Source organism: Falco peregrinus, chromosome 6 (assembly GCF_023634155.1).
Source record: "Falco peregrinus isolate bFalPer1 chromosome 6, bFalPer1.pri, whole genome shotgun sequence".
Classification (NCBI taxonomy): Eukaryota; Metazoa; Chordata; class Aves; order Falconiformes; family Falconidae; genus Falco; species Falco peregrinus.
Window position 1 is genome coordinate 38501852 of NC_073726.1, and position 27392 is coordinate 38529243.

Genomic DNA, 27392 nt, shown 5'->3' on the forward strand with positions numbered 1-27392 from the left:
AGTGAAGACTACAAGTACAATCTTCACTAAGGGAATATTTGTGCAGTTTGAAGACACTGCCATGGAGTCTGGCCTCATCACGTGGTGCCAGCACCGACCTTCCCACATGCTGCTCCAAAACCCACTGGGACTAACTGGAAGACTACCATTGCCTTTGAAAGGATTTTGATAAAGCTTATAACACAATCCTCTGCTGTACTTTTGTGTATTTTCCTTTCAGGTTATTTGCATCCCATTTAGGCAGAAGTCTGCTCCCAAACAAACACATTTGCTAGTAATTTTCCTTTCTTCCTCTCCTGTTGACTCTAAACTGCATTATTAAACAGGTACTTCTTGTCATAGATACGAAAAAATAGATTTTGTAATACAAAAGATGAAAAAATATGTCATATGTCTGCCAAACATTTAATCAGAGAGTTTCAGAGTGCTGTGTAAACGTATCAGAGTGAGTCTTGCCCTGCCCCTCACTCTCCCCTCAAAGGCTGGATTTCCGTGGCACGAACAGATCAGCAGATGTGCCAGCAGTAGTAAGAGTTCAATGCTGAGAGCCGAGTTACATTTGGCAATTCGTTCCCTGCAGCAATGCCGCCCTTAGCTTACGCTGTAGCCAGCCCTAACCACATCAGATCACAGGTCTGTCAGCACCCAGATGTAGCCCAGAAGCCCTGACTCGGTAAACAGGTGAAGAACTCATCCTTACTCACACAGTTCCATTGACGTGAATAGTCAGATGTAAGTATAAGCTAAGGCTGGCGTAAGGGAAGCTCAGAGGCCTGGGAGTGCTGTCATCTAATTCTCTGTAAGCACCCATGCCTTGCCAGGGTAAGCTGTAGAGCTGCTATATGAGAAAATATAATCTTAAGAAAATATTCTACAATAAAGTGTACAGAAAGCAGACATTCCCCTACTTTTAATTCTGTTCTTAATTGCTAACAGTATGTAAAAATACTCGGGTCAGTAAAGTTAACCAGGACTTCTGTTTTAAGTATAGAAACCACAACTGTGGAAGCTCAGCATGCTTTGTGGATACCATGAAAATGTGAGCCCTAATGTGCTGTAGCTGCAATCTGATTCCCAGCATCTGTCCTCAAACTGGTGAACTGGTGGGGGAAGGGGCCTTCTGGTCAGAGAATCACATCCCCATTGTCATTTCCTAGACAAAGAACAAGAAATTGTCCTGTTACACTGTGTAGAGATGATATTTTGCTATTTTTAGTGAGTCTGATTGTGATAGATAGTAGAAACTCCCTAGAAACTGTCCACACAAGTTTAGGACTTCTAGTAAATCATCTTGACAACAGTCTGTGAAGAGAAGCATCCCAGAAAGACAGTGCTGTTTGACAGCACAACAGATCTGAAAACTTCTTGCTGAAATGCCTGAAATGTCTGAAACGCTGAAACCTGAAATGCTGAAATGTAATCCATCCATTCCACCCTTAGCTGGAAAAATTTGAAAAACTTAGCCTGGAAGTTCAGTGCCTGTGCCTGCTGAGCCAGCCTTGCCAGCTGAAATGCTGGGGGGCTGCAGCAGGGCAGCCCCGCTTGCATGTTTGTGCCTGCCCACTTGTTCCCTGGCTTGCAAGCCCAGCAGGCAACGGAGGAGCTGCCAGCTCCTAATGCCAGGTAATTAATTCCCCCCCCAACCCCTGCACTTCTGCAGTGCTACACAAGATGAACATATTTCACATTTTCAGTAGGATGTGACCACTTTTGAAAATGTTGCCCTGTATCAGGCTTTCTTTTAGCTAAATCTCACTATCTCCTTTCACATTTGGTCGTGTCCCATTCACTGGCCCAAGAGCTCCCCGATTCCCACCTTTGCTGTCGTGCCCTTGCTCTCCCACTGTGAGAGCACTGGCGCAGGGGGAAAAGAAGTAGGACAGTTTAAAGAAGAGACAGCAGTGCAAAAAACAGCAGTGATAAATAGGCAAATTGGCAAAGTAAAAATCAAAGAAAAAAGGTAGTATTTTGAAATAAAATTTGGATTTTTCTCTCCTTCCTGAAAATCCCTAAACGAATGACCAGGGAGATTTCTGGGTGGAAAAATGACATGTCTGGGAAATCTGAGATGTATGTTTCTAATTTTGAAGAAAGACTTAGAGAAAAAAAAAGTACTGAAAAATTAGAAAGGAAAATGATCGGAAAAATACTCTGCGTGAAAGGGCAGATAGAGAAAGGCTGTGTACTAGGGCTGAGAAGACAGTGGAAAACTAGAAAAGATAAAACAAAAAAGGAAAATACGGTGCTTCTATTTTTTCTTTCAAAATTGTGGAATGATGTACACATAGCATCTCAAATCCTCAATTTAAGAGAGTTAAAGCCAGCCTCCTGGCTTCATGTATGGAGGGAAGAGGAAGGGAGAGTGGACGCCTTACATCAGCGAGAAGTCCAGCAGAGCTGCAGACTGCCCGGGGCTGTTAGCCCTTGCAGAGGCATCCTGCTTCAGTACAGCTCTGTCTCTCCTCTGCCTACATTTTATCAATCAGATGTAGCACTTTGGGGTAAAAAAGAGATGACCGGAGGGAAAGAAAGCAACATTTGCACTCAGATGCAGTAGGAGCACCATCCCGCCCTGAGGGACAGAAGCTGTTTGTGCCTCCGCCTGCTGCCCTGTCTGGTCCAGCGATGGGTGAGGAGGTCACAGTCTGGAGCCCTGGGCTGATGCAGGGAAGCTGTCGTTACTTATTTTTATGTTTCATTAACGAAAAGCCCCTGATGCTATAAAAAATCAGACACAAAGGGAACATATTTGGGTCTCAAAGGCATGTACTTGTAAGCTGGGAAATGCCTCTTTCATGACTGACTGCCTTGAGCTTAACATGTCCCCCCAGCCCTGCATGCAGGGCGTGACCAAGACCCTCCTTACTTCTCTAGCCTGCAGCACAGGTCAGACACGGGCCAGTATTCAGGTCCCTCCTGTAAATCTGGCATTTCATATACTTTTGTTTATTCATTATAAATAGCCTCTTATACATAACATGTATATGACCTAGAATTTATAGGACTTGGACCTGCACTGCCAAATAATTCAGCTTCCCAGCTCAATCCCAGGGCCTGGTGCTGATAGTCTTATTTCACATGTTCATTTGTGGGCCCTGTTTTACAGCAAATCAGTGCATTTCCTTCAAAACAAACTCCAGAGGTGCTCCCAGGGGTAGTTAGCACCAGAAATCACACTGTCCTGGCAGTGTGGACCCTCCAGCCTTCCCCTGCTCTTCACCATCCTCTTACACTATCCCAGCCCTCAGCCTCCCTTCATGTTCTCCAGACAAAACTGAACAATAAAGCACACACGCCATATCTTAAGTCCACGGGTATGGGGGTGTAGGACACAGCCTGCCCTGAGAAATGTGGGCCTGAGCTGCTTTGCCCTACCTGGCCTGAGGCCAGGGGTCACTCCCTGGGACGGAGGCCTTTGGCCACAGAGACAAGTAGTCATGGCTCGCTCACAAGCTGTGCTGCATCTACTCATTATTTTTCAGTCTTAACTTTAAAAGCAAAATATTTAATTAATTTAATTCTACAGTCATTGCTCATGTTTACATTGTTTATAATGTTAAGCTTGTTTTCTAAAAACAAGTTTCTAAGCCGGTTTTCTAAAATCAGGGGGAAAAAAAACCTGTATTCTTACAAAATAAAATTATTTTCTTATTTTACTAAGTTTGCATGATTACTCTTCCCTGTGCTTTGAAAAGGGAGGATTTGAGATTTTTATGCTGTCATCATCTGGATAGACAGAAATAGTGGAAGAACATGTAAAGAGAGGTTTTACACTGCAGAGCTTTTAATATGAAATTTTGCCAATTGCACGTCATAGCAAATTGTACAGAGATCCTACAGAAGCACCATCTCTGGTATTTTCCCACTGCAGCAATGTCCAAACTCTGACACCATGGCTGTGGATTGATTTTTTAAGGTTTTAAAAAGGTGTGAACTCTGAGATTCTGGAAACCAAACTAGTTGTAAAGTAGCAAGATTTTTATAAAACCGCTTGTAATTGTTATCCAATCCTTTTTCTTCAGACATGGCTACAGAGTCCCTGCACAGAAGCACTATTTACATACCGCTGTTTGAGAAGGCAGGCAGGCTTACGTTAGGCACATGCACAGGGTGTTACACAAGAACTGTCTGTATTTGAGCACTGTTCCTCCAGCCTGACCTGTGCTTTATGGAAATTTGGTTAAAAATCACAGAAAATGCTACGTCCAACGAAGAAGCTGGGGGAAGGGAAGCAGAGGAGGTGAAGCAGATGTATCTAACTCAGGCTGTTTTACAAGCTATGACTCCAGCATTCAGTACCAAGCATACGCTATATTTTCTACTTGAAAGCTGACTACCACTTCAAATGAAAATGGTTTTGCATGTGCTGCACCATAAAATTACACAGACACAGAGGTCCACACTAACTAGCTGTTTACCTCTATGCTTCTACCACAGCACATAACTTATAATCGGAGGAAGGAAACTCCTGGGAGATCTGAAGGCTTTAATTGTTTCAGCGTGCAGATGGTTTGCGTTACAGCAAATCGACACAGCTCAAGGTCAATTCATAGTTCAGCAATAGCTGCTTCAGCAAGTGAATTTAGTTTGTTTATGCCTCTTCTGGGGAAGGTTTAACTGCTTTGTTACCCATGTTATAGATATTTCCAGGCTTAAGAAACACCGCAACAGGTGAAACTGGAGGAGTGTAGGTTGCCACAGCCATTTCCTTCATGTCTGGTACTAAGCAATTTTTAGAGCAGCTAAATATAGCTGGTTTCCTACAACATTTGAACACTTTGTTTCAATGTGTTCCCTTTTCTGTCACTGACATAAAACCACTCTCTTACAGACAACTCCTGCAATACCAATTTTCTTTGCTATGTTGAGATGTGCCATGCAACCGCTGCACCTAGAGATTGAGGTCTTGCCCTTTGCTATTAATCTGGGCTGCCCTTCTCCCAGAGGTCCCTGGTCCTTCTGCACTGGCAGCTCAGCTGTTCGTGAAGCAGCTGCTGAACTGCCTTAATTTAGGGCTTAGATGGTTAGGATAAACTAGAACCTATTTTGATTATTATCGTTTTTTTAATAGCACCGGGCTGAAATCTGTCACAGTACAGCAGCTGCTTCATCAGCTGAACATCCCTCCAGGCGAAATGGAGCTTCTCAAGAAGAAAACAGGCTGGGCACTAGAGCAGCAGGGGAACTACTGCAGTGATCCCAAAGTAAGATGTTACTGGCCAGAGGCTGGAAAGCTCCATGTAGGAGAAGAACACAAAGTACTCTGGGGCACGAAGCACCTCCATGAGCCATAAGCACTTTCTTTTGTGCCATATATCAGCTCGATCCCAGATCTGTCTGGGTAGCTGCCATTAGAAAGGCAATCCCGCCAATGCTAACTGTTGAAAAACTGCATCTGGCAAAAACAGTGCATGATTTTTGTTTTAAAAGGGGTGGTCTTTTTTCCTCAGACCTTGTCTTCCAGTTCTGCTGATCAGTGCTTATTCCCATCAGTATGCTGTCTCAGTTTACCTTCTACCTCTTGTCCCGCAGGGGCAGTACCAAACCCCCACATAATCATGGGGCAGCACTGTGTTTTTCCCACCTGCACTTGGTGTCTGGAGTGCCAGACCTGGAGAGAAACCACAGCAATGCATCGCCAAAGACAGGTTGTTTGTGTGACTCAGCAGATGTACAGATGTGTCCATATGTCTATATGTGCAGGTAATTTAACACTGTGGGTGCTCCACCCCTCCCCTGACATGTAACCAAATAAGCAGTCACAGGATAATTGAAAGATGGGTTGTACCTCAAGTTCAGAAAGCAATCAGTGAACTTGCAGTCTACTTGCAGACCTCAAAATATGTCAGAACCATCACTGAATGTAACATCACAGCACAACAATGCTAAAAAGCTCATGCTCTTTGCTGTATGCATTAGGGCATCTACCTTCATTTTGTTTGGGTCTGAGAGTCTTTTTAAAAACTGTTCCAAAGACCTGTTATTAAATTCACTTAGGAAAACTCTGTAGCCTTTTAAAGGAGGCTTGTGGCAGGGCTGTGAGGATTTGAAACAGAGGCACACCAATGCTGTGAGCCATAGCTAAGAATTTCACATCCACGTCTGGAAGAAATCTCCTGCCACAACCCCCCCACCCCCACCGCACACTCAGTGGTCCTCAATGTGGCCTTAACATCTGCTTCGGCATCTGGTCTTTTGGGAGGATCTGTCTCCATGTGCTTTGCTGCTTCCAAAGGCCTGCCCGCTGCTGCTCAGGACGGCTGGCAGCGTTCACCACCGCCCTGCAGTCGGGCAGATACCCGTACAAGGAAGCACAACGATTTGCCCCCCTCGTCGGTGGGAGTCCGGCAGGCACATCCACCACTGTAAATCTGTAATCCAGCTTTACTGGGTCCATTGAAAATAACTTTGGGAGGCATAATGCAGCCTGAGCTTTAGGTCTAATCCTTTGCATAGATAATAAGCTGAGGTGCATTTACAGGACAGTGTGTAAAGTTTGTCTAGCTCCTAACTTGGACACGAAGCTGCAGGCATCTGGGCCAGAAGGTGTGTGGCTGCCAAAACAAAGCAGGCGGCTGGAAGCAGAGCAAACTGCCTCCAGCAGCCCTGCCAACAGATTCTGCAGGTCAGCTATTGAAATGATTTGCACATCAGCATATTTCAAATTTCGAATGCAGCCTTTTCTAAAAGACCACAGCAAGAGTGTTTGTAAAGAAGGGTTGTTCTCGCAGGAAAACAATTTCCTAAAGAATCTGTTTCCTTACTCAAACACCACAAAGGTGGAAGGTTTTCATAAAACTGGCACCAAGGGCATATCTGTGACATGGAGATAATTACTGGAAGCAACCAGTGAAACTGCCAAATCTGACTGCAGCAGAACTGCCAGAAATTTTTTTCCTTCTTAATTGCAGCCAAAAACCACAGGTGACTTAAAAGAAATGAAAGTGTGGGGAAGAATGCAGAATGACCAGGAAAGACTGCTCTTACGCACAGTGCTTTAGCACAGTCTAGAGGACTTGTCTATGAAATGCTGCCAACTGTTGGACCATGGCCAACTCGTCTTAAAATCTGGGTAGCCTGGGGGTGGGTGGGATGGAGGTATGCCCACTTCCCTCACATCAGAGACCCTATGTCTGCTAACCTCTTTCTGGCTCGGGATGCAGGGCAGTTCCTGTCCCCAGGTCTGGGACATGCTGTGCTAACTCCCCAGCAGGCAATCTCAGCCCAAAGAAGGCTCAAAACTGCAGGCTGAGGACACTTTAAAAAAATAAAGATGGGTAATAGATGCTTACAAACTGTTAGTGCATCTGGATCTGTTGCCACAAAACTGCTCTCACTGACTCTGCTGGACCCTACATCTCCTTTTCACTGTCTAAGCTGCTGCAATGATTCTCAAACCCAAGTGTGTGGCTGCCCTAGGAGGTCCAGGCTGCACGATGGGAGACAGAGGGAGACAAGAATGAAGAATCCAGATGGCTCATGTTGGCCCCTCTTGTCCCTTTTCTGTTTCTCTCTTCCTCTTTCTCTACCACTGAGGGTCTCTCCTCTCTCCAGCCCCACCATGGGGGACGAGCTACTCCTGCACAGGGTGGAAGGCAACAAGGGGGTAAAGGCCAGTGGCTTGGGGACTGCAGGCTGATGTGGGGGAAGCTGTGGGAGCTGTGCAGCCCGGCACAGCTTGGGAGGCTCCTGCTGGGAGACAGAGCGCAGGATCTCAGAAAGATGGTCCAGCCAAAGGAGGGACCCCTGTCTTATCCCCAAAGTGTAACATTAAGGACATTTCTCAGACAGACAGCAGCTGCCTAATTACAACTGGAAATATGGATCCTAGGCATTGCCAAAACACTTGTTTCTTGTATTCATTCACTCCAATAAATCATTCCTGTCTCTAGCTGTATCTGTTAATTGTGGGGAAAAGAATATAAAGAAAACAGTAAAATCATAGTTCACAGATGCAGCTGTCAGAGATTTTCTTCCTTCCACTCTCTCATACTGAGTTACCTCTGAATTTATCTTACCTGTAATCCTCAATTTTAAGAATTCTCCCTTGCTTTCCTTCCTTAGATTACAGATTCTTTAACAAATTCAGGAATATTCATAGAAGTTACAGGTAAAGCATAAAGAAGAAACAATCAAATTCTCAGAATGTAACCCTGTGTTGCCGAACAGTGCATTTATTTGCCCGTAATAACTGGCAAAAGTGAGCTCATCTTCAGTGTGACTATGAGCAGCAGATAGGCAGGGAACATCATTCACAATGTCACCATTTCCAAAAACAACCCCTACTTCTGACTCCCCACCCACACTGAAACATATTTGAGGTAAAATGAAGTAGCAGGTTTGCATACCATGGGCACCTCCCTCCCCCTAAAAGAAGGAAGAAATGAAAGCTGGAGGCAAAAGACTAAGAATTAAATCAGCACATCTGAAAACCAAGGCCAAACTGACTTGCTGAAGGCCATATCTAATCAGTCATTAGTAGAGCAAGGACTGCAAGTCTGGATTCCTCAGTCCCAGTTTCATGCTCTAATTCCTAACTCCAACAAATTGCTTTATAATAATCATAAGACCTTACTGATTAGTCATATATGCAGATAAAGGAAATCTCTCTTCAAGGTTACTGTAAAGGAAAATATTAGTCAGATGGCTAAAGGTTGAAGGGAAAGGACAGAGAAAATGGAAAACTCAAAGTGGAGTGTCAACTGAGCAACGTTCCTCCAAACACAAATTTAGGAGTACTGGGAAATGTAAAAGTAGTGTTCAGCCTTGCTATACACTGGTCTTCCTTCCCCTGAGAGTAATGTTGCAGAATTGTCTAATAAGGTCGTTGTGAGAAAAGCTTAGTGAAATCAAGACAACGTAATTTTATCTTGAAGTCGCTAGGTGAGGTCAGTCCCAGGCAGGATACACGGTGCTGATGGTGCTGACCTCATCCTGCTGCCCCATGGTAACTACCAACAGGGCTTTGTGGTCACTTAAGATTGCAAAGCAAAATAATCAATGATGGTATTTACCTTGTTGTAGACACTCTGCCAGAGAAGACAAAGCCTTAAGAGGGGATTGACCATGGCTACATAGACATTTGCAAGCACTGGCAGAGAAAGAGATGGAGAAGCACAGGAGATGACTTAGGCAAAGCAAACAGTTTGTATCCAGTTACCCAGCTGACTGCAGCACATAGTAGGAGAAATACCTGAAATGGGCACCTGCAGCTCTCCATTGGTTCACAAGACTAGTTGTAATGCATCTATTTGAAGATCTCTTGTGGTCCCATGATGAAAGCTTTCTTCTCAGATGTAAAGAAGAGATGATTTATTCCATTTTTCTCCAGGGATTATCCACATAGGGCAGACATATAGAGAACAGCTGAGTTTATCTTCTTGGGGCACCATCCAGCTTCCAGGAAGCATGGCTCCAGGATCATCTTGGCCAGGAGCTTGTCCAAAAGTCATCCTTAGGAGAGGCTTCTTGATTAAGAACCAGGTCACAAGTTGTAAGAAATCTAAAGGTCACAGGTGAAAGGTGATCAAGAAGTAAACTACCTCTGGATCAAAAAACTCATCTGGAATATCACAGCCATAATGTAAGGTGTATATCTTCAATGAAATGATGAAGGGACTTTCATTTTTGAAAGGGTTGTTATATCAGTTGTGAAGTAAACATCACAGAAATAATAAAAAAAAACAAACCACAACTGATCACCAGTGTATTCTTTAAAACAAAGCAGATCTAAAAAGCTTGTAAGAGTCTACATTTTGTAGCTCTGTCTCTGAATTCAGAATAACACAACAGCCTTTTGTATCTGGGCAGCTTCTTTTGCTTGGCAGGAAAGGATCAGAAGGTCAGAGAAACCAGAGGTGCAGGATCCCCACTGGGACCTATGCTGCAGGAATGGAGGCTTACAATAGCCTGAACAAAAAGGGAGAAGGAAACACGACAAAATTACTATTGCTTGACATGTCCCACAAGTGCTACAAGAACCCAGTATGTTTCCATTCAGTGAAAGCCAGCTACTTCTTTACGCTTTGGGTAGAAACAAGAGGACTACTCCCCAGAAGTTTAACTAGTATGACTTCATTGCCATTGCTTTTAAATGACATGTAACTGGTGACAGTTTCCTCCTTCCCAGTATGTATATTGAACCATTAACACTTACTACATTGCTAAACTTTTACAGTTTATACAATTTGCAGAGTAAATGGGGGCCATGAAAGTTCTTATCCACACTTTGGGTGGAGCAGACTGACATGAGACAACAGATACAAGAATGGAGCTTCACTGTAGAATGAAAAACATAGAATCCCTGGGAGAAAGGAAACCACCACACAGCTCGCACGTGGAGCTGGGGAGAAACTGAGCTCATGCGAAGAGGCGGGCTCCTCTGCACTGAGGAAGAATCCGGAGGGCAGTTTTTAGGCAGTGTCCCCAGTTATAGGAAACCATGAATCAGTAAGGAAAAATGCTACCTCCTGTCGTTTGATTGCTGTTCTCTGGGGAAACAAGGCTTTACATTCCTGTAAGATAAACAGGACTGCATCAGAACAACACAGGGCTGTGTACTCTACCTGTTTTCCCAACAGCTGTCTGTGGGGCTGATGATCGGCAAGCCACTTGAATCAAAGACTGGGAACAAATATTTTCATATCTTCACCCAGCAATGTTATCATTAAAAATAATCAAAAACCACTCCCCGCCTTCCTTCCCCGCCAGGGAAGGTTTTGCATCATGCTCTTCCTGCACTGAGTCAAAAGGCAGCAGCAATCTCTTCTCTGTGTATTTCCAACAGCTGCTAAAGCCATAAGCCAACAAAAGAAGCCTGATACTGTAAAACAAACAAAAAAAATCAACAATAAAAAAAAGAGATAGTGTGAAGCTCCAAGAATATTTTAGGCAATCTGGATGAGAAAATGGGATGTGACTTTCACAACAGTTCTGACTTTCTCTTCTAATCAACTCTCACTGCCATTTTGTTATTTGCTTAGGGCAGGTCTACGTGGGGTGAATTAAGTAGTCTGCAGTCATATCACCAGCCCAGCTACCTTCCCGAAATTTCAGATGCAAAATAAAATCAGCCTTGTGAATAAGCACACTAGAAAGTGTATTATATTAAATATTTCTTTGGACACTTGTTCTACATGGAAACCAGTCACCCCTGTGGATTAACAGATCAGGACAGACCTGACATGGCTGCTGGTAATTTCATTTAGATCAAAGATGTTTATGGATATAAAATAAATAATCAGGCTGCCTGTGAAGGGGCGAACGAAAGCCACTGTAACCTTGCTTACCAGCTTACTATCTCTAACAGAAAGGTGAAGTTCCGTTGTCCATCTGTCATCCCAGACACATGGACTTCAGTGTTAAAATTGCACCAGGACAGACTTGCAGGGGCTGGCGTTCACCCCCCACTTACCAGTTTCCCAGCCAGTGCTCATTTTCTTTGCATGTTTTGAGGGTTGAATAAGGCACTCAAGATGCTATCATAGTTAGTGATTTATCACCCAGCAACTGGGCAACTTCTACATACAATCTTAACCTGCAATATATAACAGCAACATACTCCTCTTCAAGCATGCACGTTTTGATGCAGGCAGCCAACCTCCATTTGCCTACACACACCACATCAAAACCAGTCACTCCAGTGATCGTTGTCCTGATCTGCATGTTGAAGATTGACCCTAAAGATAAGAAACTGTGCTCTGACCTCTCAGCTGCAAACTATCACAAGTCCAGCCCTCAGGAGCCTGGCTTGTTGCCAGACCCCTCCTCTGCTTGCTCAGGCAGAGCCTGGCCACCCCTCACACATGTGCAGCTATATCACGCTATATAACCTACACAACACATTAAACAATGTTTTAGAGGATCAGTTCTCCTTGAACTTTTTCTCCAATGCAATCAGGCAATGCTGTTTGACTATAGGAGAACCACCTGGAATGCATGGGACGTGCAAGCCTATATAGCTTATAATTTGTAATGTGATCATCTGTGCTCTGCTGAGCCTGCTGAGATACTGGAAAGTTATTAATAACTTTGAATTAGGAAGCAAACTGCCACAATAAAAAAATGCTGTTGATATTTTACATCCTGTACCCAGCACAACACTGAAAGCAGAAATTGGAAAGAATTCTGGAAAAATGTGTGTGGTAAGAATAGTCAGTATTAGAAATAAATGGAAGAAGAACATTGATCTTATAATGACAGCTGATAACAAGGCAGGTTGAAGCTGGCCACATAACTAGGGAAACACGTATCGTTTTCTAGGGAGACTATACAAACCTTGACTATGAAAGCACGTAACTGCAAAAATCAAAAGTTCATTTTCAATGTTCCCCTCATATTTTCCTGTACTTTCTGCAGTATTTTCTTGTAATTTGAAGCCTTGTCTGCTTCTCCTACGTAACTAGAAAATCAGAGCTGTTTGACTGGAGTTGATCTGGTTGCCAAACAACCGATAATTGATCTGTGGGTTTCAGCAATGTGCTCTTTAAGCAGTGAGCTCGCTACCTTTCTGTTTGAAAGGTCAGGCCCGTATATTACCTGAGTACTTTAAACGGGTAAAAAACCCCAACAACCCCAACTTCAGAAAATAAGTTTAAAGATAAATTTACTGATCAAAATGTATAAATTTAAAATAATGGTTAAAAAACATAGTGGTGTAACAACATGACTCGCTTCTATGGGCATGGCCTGAAAATTCCTGCCAGGTGCCAACAAGCTGAAGTCCACTGTTAAAAATATTCATTGTAGTATTATGTTATCTGGTGGTATGATGATACAGGTCCCCTCACCACATGCCTCATCCAGTCTTTACTTATTGGGCTTTAAGATCCACTTTTAACTTTAAAAAGCCCTCCTTGTTTAAATGCATTTTTTGGGTTCATCCTATTCGCAATATTCATCTACTGCCTCGGTCACTATTGCCTCAGTCACTATTGGCCCAAGCATTTATTCGGTCTGCTCCAGCAAATCTGACAGACTATTCCATGATGTCTATGCCAGAGAATACTAAAGAAGTCCAAATATCTGATCTAGTAAACTCGGCTTCTTAAAAACGCTGCATTTAATTTATAATGTAAAGATCTTAAGTCAGTACTGTGCAAAGCCCATTTTAATAATACCCCTGTGAAGGAAGGCTGCAGATGGTAGTGCCCCAAGAACTGTTGTGGATACTTTCAGATTATTTTTTGAAAGCTTGGGACCAATTTCTAGTTTCTATAATCTATCAAGGCTTTTATTTTTGCCAGATGGATTTTCCTAAAAGTAGCCTGAGCAATATACACAATTAGAACTGTAATTAGCTTCAGGTTTGGTTTAAAAGTTTTCGCAGCCACTGGCAAAAATGAAATGATGCTCCGCCTGCCAAAACAGACAAAATTCATTTTTCCTCTTTTCGTTCCAACTACTACCAAGCATAATCAGGTTTAACAGACATTTGAAATACACAAGCCATAAAAACTATGTCCACTGTACAGAGTACACACCACCACCAAGAGTTAGTAGAGGAGAGCAATCAAGAGCTCAACAGTAGCTTTGATTATTAATCAAGAGCTGTACACATCTCCACCATGGTATTTTGCTCTGTGCTGTTAATTTTTCCCCAAAGAGGTTATTTTTTAAGAGATGTCAAACTACCTCACCTCTGAGTGGGAGGAACTGAGGCTACTTTCAGTTCCAGCTACATTTAGACAATAACTTCAGTGCCCATCCAGGTCCAGAAGTTTCTGTATGTGCACTGTAAGATACTCTCAGTCTTCTCCACAGTAGATTCATGCATTTTGAAGCAATCTGGGGGTGTGGGTGTGGGTGTGGTGTAGTACCCAAGCCATTTGGGACAGCCTATGTCCCTTCTGTGCTTTACCAAGTGCCTCAGGTCTTGTACAAACCTCATCTCTGACCACCCCTCTGTCTTTGGGAAAATTTGAGTGCAGCGAGACCTCTTTGAGAGGGCGTGCCATCTTGAAGGAGAAAAGAAATTGTATCTGTAGCTCATACATAAGAAATTTTAACATTTTGATCCATCTGGGGTGGGGCAAAAAATAAAGGGAAAAAATGAAAGCCCGCATAATGGCTTTGATACTTAGACTTTAAGAAGCCCTTGGCAGTGTCAGTCAGAAGGTGTTGCTGCTGTAATGGGTGATGTGGCAGCACAGGAGAGGACTGCTGGAAAGCGGCTCTATTCATGTCCATCAGCTCACTCCTGGAGAAAATTGTCAGCTCTTTCCACAGCTCTTTCTGAGTGCTCTGTTACAAGATCACAGAGAACCTATATCAATCATTTCCTCTTTAACCTCTATAGGAAGCCTTTTCAGGAGGGAAACAGTTAACACCACACAATCAGCAAAAGACCATCCCCTTTTCACCTGAGCTATGTATTTCTGCCATCAAGTACTTGCAGTATGTTTGAAATTGTGTTTCATTTAACCCTGCAGCCATAGTGATCTCTTTGAATAGCTACATAATGGAATTTCTTAGACCTTTTTTATAATGAAATATATATATATATACATATATACACAGAGAGAGAGAGACAGAAAGGAGCTCAACGTTGAAGACTTTTGAGCTCAATTGACTTGTTAACAAAGTCAAGCAGCATGTTCATATTCCAGATTCTGAGACTACCTGAGCACTCATGGGTGCACCAAAGTGCTCCAGTTGCTGGCAGAATTGCACAGGGTGGAAATCCCTTGGAAATCTGTCAACTCCTTTTGCAAAATTAGTAGTTAAGAGCCTGTAAGAAAGTCCTCCTGCCCATATGGGAAATCCTAAGCTCAGATTCTCAAACTGTGGTTCAACAAGACATTTTTCAGGGTTATTTAGAGTTTAAGATGTTCTGACCACACCATGACACTCAGCCCCTGTTGTGCTGACAGCACCATTCACAAGCTGTGTTGTGAACTAAAGAGCTGATCAGGCTTTGCAAGAGCAAACATTAGAAGCCACAACATTTCCCTGACCCGTATTAAAACATATTGTCCAAAAGCAGCAGTACTGGCATCGCTGGAAGTGGAAGGACAGGGGGGAACAAGCAACAGTGTACAGGCACGAACGAAGATCCAGGACTGGAAACTACAGCTGAGCCACAAGCTCTGCTGCAGTCAGAGCCCCACAAGGTCATTGCAGCAGGATAAAGTGCAGTTTATATCACCCAGATCAAGTAGAAGATATATTCACATTGCCTAACCGGTCTAAAATGGTCTTAGACTGTACAGAGTTAGGTCTCAAAGCATTTGTCCATCATCATACTCAGAGCAATCATCTCCCTGTGTGGAGGAAGTTACCCAAGTATAAAGGTACCATGTCCCTTTAAAAGAAAAATCTAAGCTGTACCAGCATAAGAATGCCAATATAACAACGTCAAACTAGTGCTTTGCCCACATAAAATTATTTTGTTTAAACAGAAAATTGCAATTCAAACAAAATGGTTATCCCAGTAGGAAGAAAATGCACAAAGCCCAACTCTAAGGCTTGTTAGCAAGTTATTCCTCTCCATAAATATTAGACAGTTTGAGTAGTTCTGTAAAATGCCTCTACATTTTAAGTTGACGCTCACTGTATGGGCGAGACATCCGCAAACACATGCATGGTTGTTTGCAGCTATGCATTTGACTAGCATAGCTAATGCATAATTAACTGGTTTTGCATACCACGTGATTGTCAGAGTCATGAGGTAGATAAAGCAAAAGCAGGCATCACTGGAACACTTACTGGTTTGCTACTCCCTAGGGACTGTTCCGTGCCAAGTAAATGATGCCTACATTAGCAAATATTGTGGTGCAACACCAGCAGCTCTGTAAAGCAAAGCAAGTGGTGCTGCGAACCCAAAGTCCTCAATATAAACACTTCACAGGTTTTACTTGAGAGAATCTCTGTTTTGATATTGTGGACTGAGTGCCCATTAGTGGTAGGTAGGCTCCTGGAGTGCCTCAGAGGTTTCAGGGAACAGCTTCATTTTCATCTGAAAGGGAATTAAGTTTATGTGCTCTAAGGCTGCTCCCTGGTATAAACCAAAACAAGGGAGGTGAGGACAACTGGAAGATTTGCTTCAAAAGCACACTCCTGCATCTAACTAAAACCCTGCAGACTAAACACTATCCACTGAATAAGAATGCAAGAATAGTTTTGTAGAGGAAATAGATTCAGCCTTTTTTCCATACTCTGACTCCTTCACTATCTTACACTAAACACCTACTCAGTTGTATATGTGAGATGGAGATTCAGACTTCAAGCAGAAAGAAAAAAATCACCTTAAGGCTGAGACAAAGCCCAGAAAATTTTTGCATGGAAGGGAAAAGTAATTTCGAAAAGGCAGATGAGCTGGTAGTATGTATTTTTATTGAACAGCAACCTGTAAATGCCAGCTCTTGTAACAACGTTTCCATTCAGAGATCTTAAAATTATTTTTAAAAATTCTAATTCCCTTTTTACCCACAAGAAAAGTAGGTAAGTCCTAGAAAGATGAAGCCACATGAGCAGGTAAGTAGTGGAGGAAGGAGAGAACTCAAACCTTGCAGCCTCCAGCAGTAGCTGTGCCTGTGCTGTGTACATGGGACAGTCGTGCACAAAGAAAATTACTTCACTGAGTAGGAAACATCCCAGGTTTTGCACACGTAAATGATTGTTGCTTCAAAACTAAAGGATGATGGATGCTGAAAATAGCATCTCATCTTACGTGTATCACATTGACCCAGACAGCTAGTGAGGAAAATGGAGATTTGCAACCGTCATCCACAGCAACCAGCCAAATTGTGACTTCTTACAAGGAATCAGTAGGAAGAAGCAGTACTTTGGTGCAATCTTGTCACACACAAACAAATGCTCATGATATTCAGATTCCTGGAGTACTGTAAGGCTCAAAAAAGAAACAGTTTCCTGTTCAGTATTCATAGCCACTGCCCCCAAGACAGCACGGGCTCCTTCTTAGATCTCGCATAGTCAAGCTGTACATGCCTCTAAGTATAAATGCCTTTTAACGGCCTTCTCTTTCTGCTCCTGTGGTATTTTCTTGCTGATAGTCACCCACACTTCTAAAATATGCGTTGCCTTGTCCTTCCTCCTCCCCACCCCTGGTACTCTTCCTTTCAGCATCCAAGTTATTTCCCTTCACTCTCCCCAGCAGCAAGTCACAAGGAGCTCACAAGAGACACTCTGTCCTCCGTCGCAGTTTGGGTGGCTGGAGCAAGCATCTCCCCTACCAAATAAATGTTGCATTTGCAGAGAAAATTCAGTGCTGACCAGGAGCATGTGCAGCAAGCTCAGCAAGGGCACTGAGAGATTTTGGGGCCCTCCCAGAAGTTTCTAGGTGTAAATGTTCAAGGACTTAACATCTGATTACTTTTGGGTGTATTTTTGTGGAGGACAAAAGGTAAATGTATTTGAAAATGCAAAGAGGCATGAGCTAATTAGTACAAGGCAACCTTTACCACATCACTAAAGTTCTGCAGGGCTCATTATCACTGTATGAACCTCCTTCTCACAGGACCCCCCGGCTCTGTCTGCAGAAATGTGCTGCTTTGATGTATTGCCTGAACAAAGAGAAAGGCCCTGATGTCGAGGGTGAAACACAAGGAGTGACGCTCTGTGGTGGTTTAAGGAAGGAAATGAGGAGGCACACCGCAACCCATTGAAGCTGCTGGGGAATCCAGGCAAGGAAATTTTAAATTACCCTAAGAGGGATTTGATGAGGACTGGGGGATTAACACCAAACACAGTAGGATCTTTAACGGTCACAAATGGCCAAACTCTTAGTTTTATTTGCCTCCCTGTGGCACCACACCCAGCAGCACAGGACACCTTTGTGAGCTGCTTCACGGTGTGGCCACGTCTATCTGAAGCGAAGCTCTGTCCTCACGTTCTCATCCCCTGCCGTACACACTTCCTCTGAGCCCACAGTGACCCAAAACAACGGGAAAAGTACCTTTCTGTGGGACTACTTTTCAGCCAGTTTAGCTGAAAACTAATCGGAGTGGGAGCGACGCAGCTGGCAGCAGCCCGTGGCAGCTCAACCCAGCTGTGTTATTACATCACAGCACTGGGTGGCAAATTTAGCTCTGCTGGCCATGCCAAAGTGAGACATCCCTCCTGAGCAGCTGTGTGAGCAGGAAGACCACACTTCTTCACAGAGCTGACAAGAGAAAGGGGTAATTACATGAACACAATATCTATTACCTGACCGTTGTTGTAAGATGGATCTAACGTGTCATGTGGAGCAAGGCAGTCCATTAATTTTCCATTCCGCCGGCAGCCCAGGTGCACCATATCTTGGCAGTGAGCATGGCAGGTGTACTTGCAATCTGAAAAATGCACACAGACACCAGAAGAAAAAAAAAAAGAAATAAAAGTGGTGTTTAAAATTGAAGTTGCTGCAGGCAGAACCTAAGAGTGAGACACATCCTCATTTGCTACGTGACCTCAGAGAAACTACCATCTCTCGATCCCACCTCCCCATCCGTACATAAAGATAATAACAGTTACATATTATTTCAGATGTAAATTCACTGGAGTGAAGGCGACAGCGCAGCACACCTCCCAGTGACACTGACAGGGCTGCAGCGATGCAGTTCGCTAGTTAGATCGGGGCTGCCTCGGTGAGATGCTTCTGCAAAATGTCCATGCCACAAACCAGGTATTAGCTGTTGTAATGTAAGCACAAAAGGGACCATTCTCAGCAAAGTCACAACACTTCTGATTTACAGATAAAAAATCCTACCCACCTACAATCACTGCTAAAAAATGGTTTTACATGTTTTAAGCTCTAGGTTCTCTTCAGAACATGCACATGAACATTGAAAACAGAATGAGAAGGTTATCAGAAGCCATAATTAACCCATAGTTAACTAATGTTGCCTTCAGGAACGATTCAGAAGTTTCACTTGCTGGCTAGCAGTCAACTAAGCTTAAATTCATCATAACAGAGGCAGATGGCCCCATCTCGAGTAAGAGATCAGATGACGCATATGGCCTCTAATCTCGAAGAGAGTATCACTTTAACAGCACTTGGAAAAACAACTTGTATTTGCTTTGAAGCCTTGATGCATCTGCTGGTTTTCTGTGTAAGTTGGGCAGTTCATGATAGCACCTTTGTCGAGCACTGAATGTCACATTCTGGTTTTAGGTTTTAAACTGATTATAATTTTGCCAAAGAACAACCACTTGTACTTCAGGTTTCCATGCTAGGGAATATCATGCTGTTCGGTTTAGAACATTTCAGCTAAAACAATGTAGCCATTTCCAAGAATTCATTCTGGAGGAAATGTTTTCATTTTCCCTAACCAAACTATACTTAAACATATTTTTTGGTTACAAAGCTTTACACTTTCCAGATTTATAGCAGAAGCTGAATTCTGGATGGGCTTTCTTGTTGTTCCCTTATCAGCCCCTCAAAAATCTCAGTTTCCCTCACGTTTGATTAGATTCCCATTACAGCTCCTGAAGACTAAATTCTTGGTTTCTCATTTTCAATCCATACATGTCAGCAGTGTTATGGGGCAAGGCAGCAGTGTTCCCTGAAATGCTGCTCCTCTTGCTAGGGAATGGGTCTTTAATGTAAGATCCCTGCACCAGCAGAGCATCCAGAAGTAAAAATTAAAATGCAGATAAGGTGTAAATCTGCAATCACATTTCTGTGACTGATACAGAATTTATGCTATACTTGCATCATGGCAAAGGTAAATATATTTTATTTGACTCAAAGTCTGCCAATACAAAGTCAACCAGTCAAAACTTCCCCAGTAGCAGTGACCCAGCAGAGTGAGTCCACCCTGGATCAACACTCTGGGTCAGATAATCATGTTTCTGATCTTAAACCAGACTGACGATATCACCATAACACATCTCAAGTCACACTCCCCTTGGGACATCAGCAGATAGCTTCCAGCTATATGGGGCACAAAGGACCCTGTTGCAGTATAAATCAAAACACTGAAAAAAGGCTCTAACCCTCTAAAACCATCACTGTATTTAACACAGAATTTGGAAAACATGAGGCAAAATAGGCAGAAGACAACAGCGGGGGAAAAGCAGGGTTAAGGCAGCTGTGTGGCGCTCAAGAGAAATGATGGCTGTCCCTGCACCCTTGGGTGATGCTGGCAAGTCATACCAGACCTTCTCCAGTTGCTTCCCAGTGTTTCCTGGGTGCCACATTTGAGCTACTTCATCCGATTTGCAGGAAACATGGATCATTCACAACTGCAACTGAAGTCAGGGAGAACTGCGCTTTTAACTCAAATGAGGTTTTTCCCAGGGCTCTGTTTTATGCTTATGCAGCTGCGATTATTTTTCAAACAAATCACGTACCTCACGGAGGAGTTCTGGAGAAAAAGGACACTTGCATTTGTGCAGTCATTGAGAAGAGAATAACCTTGTATTTGGGAAAGGACCCTGTAAGATGCAGTTGAAAAGCCTCACCCCTACCCAACAGGATTAAATAAAATTTTGAGCCGTTGTTCATTGGGTGAGAGAGCAGGGCAGCTCCATGGGAAAACTGGGATGGGAGCACTTAATTAAAAATGGCATTGTAATGCATACACAAAAGAAGGCCAAATGAAAGTAATACTTGAATTTTGCATTTTTCTTGATTTCTGAGTGCTTTACTTGGCAAGTTGATTTATCTTCTTCTTAAGAAAAAATGCTTATGAGATTGCACTGTATGTCTACCTTTCTATTCTCCCCCTGTAACTCCAAGAGAACTGGCAAATTTCAACCACAGATGACCTAAAAGCTAATTAAGTTCATATGAGTTTTGTGAAAATTATCTCCTGGCTAAAGGAGGGAAACCCAAACAAATACCCCAGCTCAGGGCAAGGCAGGCAAAACTGAGCTGTTACGCCACTGTCTGCAAATGGCTGGACAACCAGCTACTGCACATCACCTCCATGGTGAGGAGGTTACGAAGAATGCGGCACAAATCTGTGGGAAACCAGGCTTCAGTAATTCCCCAACTTTCTATGATTATGCAAACATATATATCCAGCATGCACCAATTCTAAAAATGAATTTTCGCAAATAATATTAGGAAAAAAATCTGTTAGCTAAACAGTGTTTTGAAACAGGATTACTAATTAAATTAGGAATCATTATCTCTCAATGCTATTTTGTTTGTCATTTATATTCATTTTAATTTGCGAGTCCATAACGTCATTTGTAAGACAAGCCCATAATTTCTGCCTGGCTATTACAGGCATAATTGCAAAAAGATGTAAAAGCTTCATCTCTGTAACTCTTTCAATTGTAAACTAGATTTTAACATACTGATTATAAGTTTAGTGAGCAGGACAAGAAAAAAAAAAAATTTTTCTAGAACAGTAATACTTAAACTTTTTTCTCCTGTGTGTTTTAGCTTTAAACACATTATTTTATTCTATTCATGGCATACAATGTTTCACAAATGTCCAGGTAGCATCAAATTTAAAAGAATATTTTTTTCTGGTAATCCTTTACTGGAGCACTCCCAAAATTACCATGAGTTCAAAAAGTAGCTGTTATTCTGGAAAGACTGTTTTGGTCATCACATTGTGGATTGCCATATTATTGCTGCTTAGAAAGCAATCAGAACCAGGTGCGCTTTCCTGATGTGGTCTGAAATAAATGCTGTCCTTTGAAATCAAAGGCCTAGAGGCTTTAACTGGGTACAGTTGAAAAAAGCATTCACTGGCATCTAGAAAAGCTAACAGGTTTATTTTACTAATGCTCAGACTGTCCTGTACACTGAAGTTATTTATGAAAGTGATGCATCAATGCATATTGAATATGCATAATTGTTCTGCATTGTTAGAAAATGCAAAGTATGTATTTTTAAACATACAAATATTTAGCTTTAAAAGTTGCATTGTCAACTACAGAGACATAATGTAACATCAAGCAACAATAGCTTGACTAGAGTAACAAAAAAAAACCTTTGCAAATTTTGAAATTACATGAAATTAAGACTACTTCTATCCTGCCTTCACAAGGGTGAACTGTAAGACTTCAACACATTCATTTTACGTCAACAGGCCCTACCTGGTTTGGGTTTTCTTCACCCAAGATTTTGCCTGGTCGCTTATAAATAGCTGTTCCCATAACTGATTTGCTCCAGGGCAGCACAGCAGAAAGCATGCAAGAGAACAGACAGGCTACCCAGCAGATGCTCCGACATCACACCCTAGTAATTGGCCATTAGTGAATCAGGCAGAGGCAGGCTGAGGCTCAACAGCAAAGTCTCTGTCCTGCTGTGGTCTTCCCTGCCTAAGAAATGTGTGTCTTCATTTCTGTGACAGCTCAGAAAAAATTAACTTCCAAATGGATATGCAAAACGTATGTTGTGCCTGAGCGACTGAAGCACATGGAAGTTCAAAGCCAAATTTGTATTACGGTTGCGTTATTTATCAACCACAGTAAGACTGAAGAACTCTTTACTAGAAAGCACGAGGAGGGTATAAAACTTGGTCCTGCTATCTCTGTGTTAGGCAGTTAGCAAGTAAAATCATCTTTACTTGAGAGCCTGTGGCTTGGTTCCCAGCAATCAGAAGAGAGAATACTGCTGTGCTTGCTCCATGGAAAGTACGCCTGTAAAGCTTCTTGGAAAAATACTCAAGCTACGTAAGGTGTTTAATGCATTAATTCTTAATCCATTTTCAGCCAGCAGGTCACAAAAAGGAGAATGAAGTTCAGCAGTATTTCTCCTACAAGGCAGAATTGCATTGTATTTCTACAAAACATTGACATCAGCAAACCAAATTTTGGGTTGTACTTAATACCTTTTGAGTTGTTCTCCTTTTTGCTGATGCTCAAATGTCTACATTCTAGTTTGATGCCAAAGCTGCCAACAAGATCTTTTTAGCAGTTTCAGTAGAAGCTGTAATGGAATAAGGAATCTATTGGGATAAACAGCCTTCAGAGAGAGTTAAGCACAGCTGCTAGGGGGTGGAGATCTGCTGTGACATCAGTTTTATCTCTGTGCAATTCCCTTTATTTCTGATTATTTGTTTATTTGTTAGTCTCACTTAACATCAGTCTGAGATTAAAATAAAGTTCATTGTAACTGTATTTCCCAATTAGTGAGTCATGGGTGATTTTTAAGGGATCACAATCACTACAGATGAGACAAACTTTCCTAGCTCCTTATGGGCATCCTTTTTCCCAAGGAAAACTCCACGCCCATTTTGTGCTCCTTCCCCATTGTGGAGCTAGGCAAGGCTTAGATCAGATTGTAGTTAAGCAAAACCCACATCTTCCAAACCCCTATAAAGCTGTGGCTATCCACAAGTACCACTTTGCCACTTAAGGTCTTCTAATCTATTTCTCTGTAGAGTCTTCTTTCAGCAGGTACACTGGCCATTCCCACAGGCACTGCTCATGAGGCCCTATAAGGGATATACACTTCCCATAGAGAGGATCCTCTACCATTTTCCCAAGCACAGAAAGACCATACATAGAACTGACTTTAATTGCTTCCTAAGGACATGCTCCAAGAAGCCTGCTACAAGTATCTCAAAAAAGACAGTGAAATCATCTTGTTTCTCGAGTGGCATTGGCGGGGGGAGCTGAATTAGACCAGAAGATGTAACCATATGTGCCTTATCCTGCAAGCAGATGAGTACTGTCTACTGGAAAGCAGGTGGTCTCTCTTACTCAATTCCTGCTTCCTACAGCTGTCATAACCCACTTGAAAATATTAGCATGCAAGCACAGATAGAAACAGCAAAGGATGAGACTTTCAAAGTGCTGGTGCTAAAAGTAGTCTTTGAGATTTAGAAATTAGACATCCACACAGAGCAGGAGTCATCATCAGAGGCAAAGACGCTCATTGCTTACAGAGCACTCAAAAGAAAATTAGGGTGCTCAATATCTTGGAAAAATGAAGCCACTATTATGCAAGTGCCATGTTTGGAAAGTTGCAGCTGTTGTGTCAAATTTTCCATCGCCTGTTCCCCTCCTGCACTGCAGAGCATGGGAAGCTACAAAATCAACCTCAGTTTCCTTCCTTATGCAAATACATGAACCGCCATGCACAAGCCACAATAAGAGAAGTATCTCTCTATTCAACATTTCCTTGGAGAACAGTAACAAAGAACAGAATATCTGACATGCTGCTTTTCAGAAATGTGATGTCCACTGTTAGAGAAGTACTACACCAAACTTCAAAGATTATTAACATTCGTAGCATCTTAGTATCAAAAGGAAGGTAGGTTTTTAAAGCGGAAGAAAGAGCACAGAAATCCATGATGCTTTGAACAGGAATACAAAAGAAACAAATGGAAATGGAAGGCAGTCAGCTGCTAGAATAGCCTTCATTGTATAAATGCATTTTTTCTTCAATTTCACTAAAATCTTCATCTTCTGTTTTCACACAGCTGGCAAATACAATTTTGATTACAATCCAATTACTAAAAAACACAGGCCTCTCAAACACTTATCTACCACTACATCTAATATATTCATACATTTTACTAGTTAAGTAACAGTCTATAAAATGTTATTTGTAACAAAACCCTAAAACTGAAGCCAAAAATCAAAGGAATATAACTCAGATAGGGGATTTATCAAGAAGAGTTAAACTGTGATCTATTGGTGACTTTAAAGAACTGCAGCTTTTTTAATATTAGTCCATGAAAAGCCGTCAAATTATAAACTGCTCTTTATGTTTAATATCGATTTAGTGAACAGAAAAACTTTGGACAGATAAAGTCACACCAAAAAACTAAAATGAGACCAGTTATTGACTGTACCAATATTGCTCGATGAAAAATGTGCTAGGTACAGAAGCAGATTTTATATTACAGTATAAATCAAATGCAGACATGGCACTTTAAAACATGCTCAGTTCAATTGGTTTCTATGAGAAGAAAAAGTTACATGGCTACACATGACGCAAAAGTTAGTTCCAAATTTAAATGACTATTTGGAAATAATGGTATTTCTGCAAATTTGTTTCCAACACTGTTGTTTGACTTCTATCTTTCTGACTATTCAACAGAAATAAGAATTATTCTGGATCCTGACTAAAGAACCAGAATTTCAAGGCTCCTCTTCAGAAGAGTGGGAAATTGTTAAGACACTTAAAGTTTGGTTCCCATCCTGCAGTCCCACCAAGCCAAGAAGGGCACCTCTGGAAGTTTTTGTGCTGCTGAATCACAAGAAATGATTGATACACATTTACACTGATTTTTTCAAAGATCTCTATACTAGCAGCTGTTGTTTCTTTCTGGCTGCTAATTTTTTCAACCCTGCATCCTAGCATTGTGCAACCCCAGACATTTACATACACACCAGATGAAACCAAATCTCTGCCAGGCTTGGAACCCCACCTGAAACTGCCACAGCCCCACTCAGGGTCAGGAACCCTGGTCTGGGAACCAGATAAGCTCCTGTAACAGGCTCTATTAGGAGCTACCCATGGTGACTGAGGTAAAATTAACCAGACTGCCTATGGCACAGACCTGCAAAATCATGTATTTGCATATATTTGGAGCTCAGCAGAAGGCAGGAGCTTTAACTAACAGAACAGTCCAGGACCCAACCCAAAAGCTCACCAGGTTTTTGTCTGCAAAGCGTTTTACCAAGCTAGAGTTTGAGTACTGCACACAAAAAAAAAAAAAAAAAAAAAAAAAAAGCTACATTACTCACCAGTTTGAGATTCAGAGTTTTTAGATAACAGTTTATCTATCATCTAAGCAGGCAACACCCTGACTTTGCCACATCCAGAGGACATTACATTTGCAAAGCAGGAGAGAGCCACCAGCCTTTTGGTGAGAAGATGAGAAAACTTTTTCTTGAGTGAATCACTCACTGAGAACTCCAGGGAGGCCTGAAGGAGAAGATGAAGTATAAAATCAGCAACCTCCATGTACCTGGGACTGTCTAATGTCTCCGCTGCCTGGGAACGCAGGGGCCATATCTCTGCTCACATGCACCTGATAGTAAATAACTGGTTAATAAATAAATTCAGCATCCCAACTGCAAAACAGGTTGGAATGTCAAGCATTTCAGATTAAACAGCATTGCCGCTGGTACCTTTATAAACTTCTACAATCCTGTAGCCTCTTTTGGAACTTTAAAATACTTAATTTTGTATGAGCTGATCTTAACCTGGCTTGTGCCAGAGGGTTTGCTAGATAACTGGCAGGCACCAAGGCACGTGCGTTCTGGGGACATGGTCATCTCTAGCCCGGGGGCGGGGGCGGTGAGACAGGCTGGCCAGGGCTGACAGCCGGCCCACCAGCCCACCCCGAGAGTGGAAGGAGACGTTGCCATCTAGCTGCACGTTGAAGAACTGGGATGCAGGAGTTGGCGTGGGCGAAGCATCTTTGAGAGACCACTGTTAGCCGGGTGAGCTTGCTGGCAGCCGCCACAGAGAAGGTCCCTGACCGCTGATGGAGGCCTGTCCACTCCTCACAGCAGCGACTGTACAACCCACGCGTGAGGAAGGGTTAATGCCTATCTTCAGCTACTAAAATCTACCCTGGTTTTCAGATGCTTGTAAGTCTCTGAGCATCTGGCCCTAAGTGGCGTAGGAACATAAATCCCACTGATTTACCCTAGAGCTATTTAAAAATTAAAGTAAATTTAATCTTGGTAAAGCTTGCTTGTATTTTTATTAACATGACAACAGCCTCAGGTCTTCTCCCTCCTTCCAGGGCTTGCCAACAGGCTCTAGCTATGACTTGTCAAAGGAGACCCTTGCACAAACCTGAGATCCTATACAGTCAAACTAGAAACAGACCGACGCTCCTGAAATCTGCTGCACCCCTTTTGGGCTGATAACACTCTGCGTGCAGTTCTGTTTACAGTCAGCAATCCCACAGAAACAGAACATCCAGCATTTGCCAGGCCACCCTGAAATAATCACAAAATCTGTTTGCGAACAAGGCTGAAAATGTTTACTTCATTCAGCTGAGATAAGGGTTAAAATGCAAATTTGCAATAGTGGAAACAGTTTAAACAGAAAACCATGAGACAAGAAAATACAAGTTTAGATTATATTTACTTCTCACAATGTCCTTTATTTGTTTCAGCATCACAGCTAGCTGGAGAGCTGGGCCACATCCCCTCCTGAGGCTACCCCAAGGTTACCATGCTTTCAGGAGCTCTTAGATCTTCCTGATTCTGGGGGGGGCAGACTGAGGGGCACAGGCTGAGCTCTCCTTTCCCAGCCTGAAATGCTTCCTCCCTGTAAGGGCTTCCCTGGAGCTAACAGGAACACCACAGTAATGCCAGCGTATGAAGGAGAGGAGATACCTCATTTCCCCTTCCTCCTTAGGTTCTCTTGATATACACATACCTACAGCATTCTTTAGTTGGTTTAACTTCCAGGCTACAGCTTTAAGCTGACTGCTTGTACAGCCTTCCAAAAAAATGGTCTGAATTGCAATGCACACTTTGAGAAACAAGCTCCTCAGGCTGATAACATGCCTTAT

General features: G+C 42.5%; 1 protein-coding gene across 1 annotated transcript in view; it reads right to left on the minus strand.

The window, feature by feature from the left end:
• RASSF3 (Ras association domain family member 3) overlaps window positions 1-27392 on the minus strand; it is a 111831-nt gene that overhangs the window by 60171 nt on the left and 24268 nt on the right. The window contains exon 2 of the mRNA XM_055808353.1: window positions 18166-18290. Within this exon, the coding sequence (XP_055664328.1) occupies window positions 18166-18290 (125 nt within the window). The remainder of the gene's footprint in view (window positions 1-18165; window positions 18291-27392) is intronic.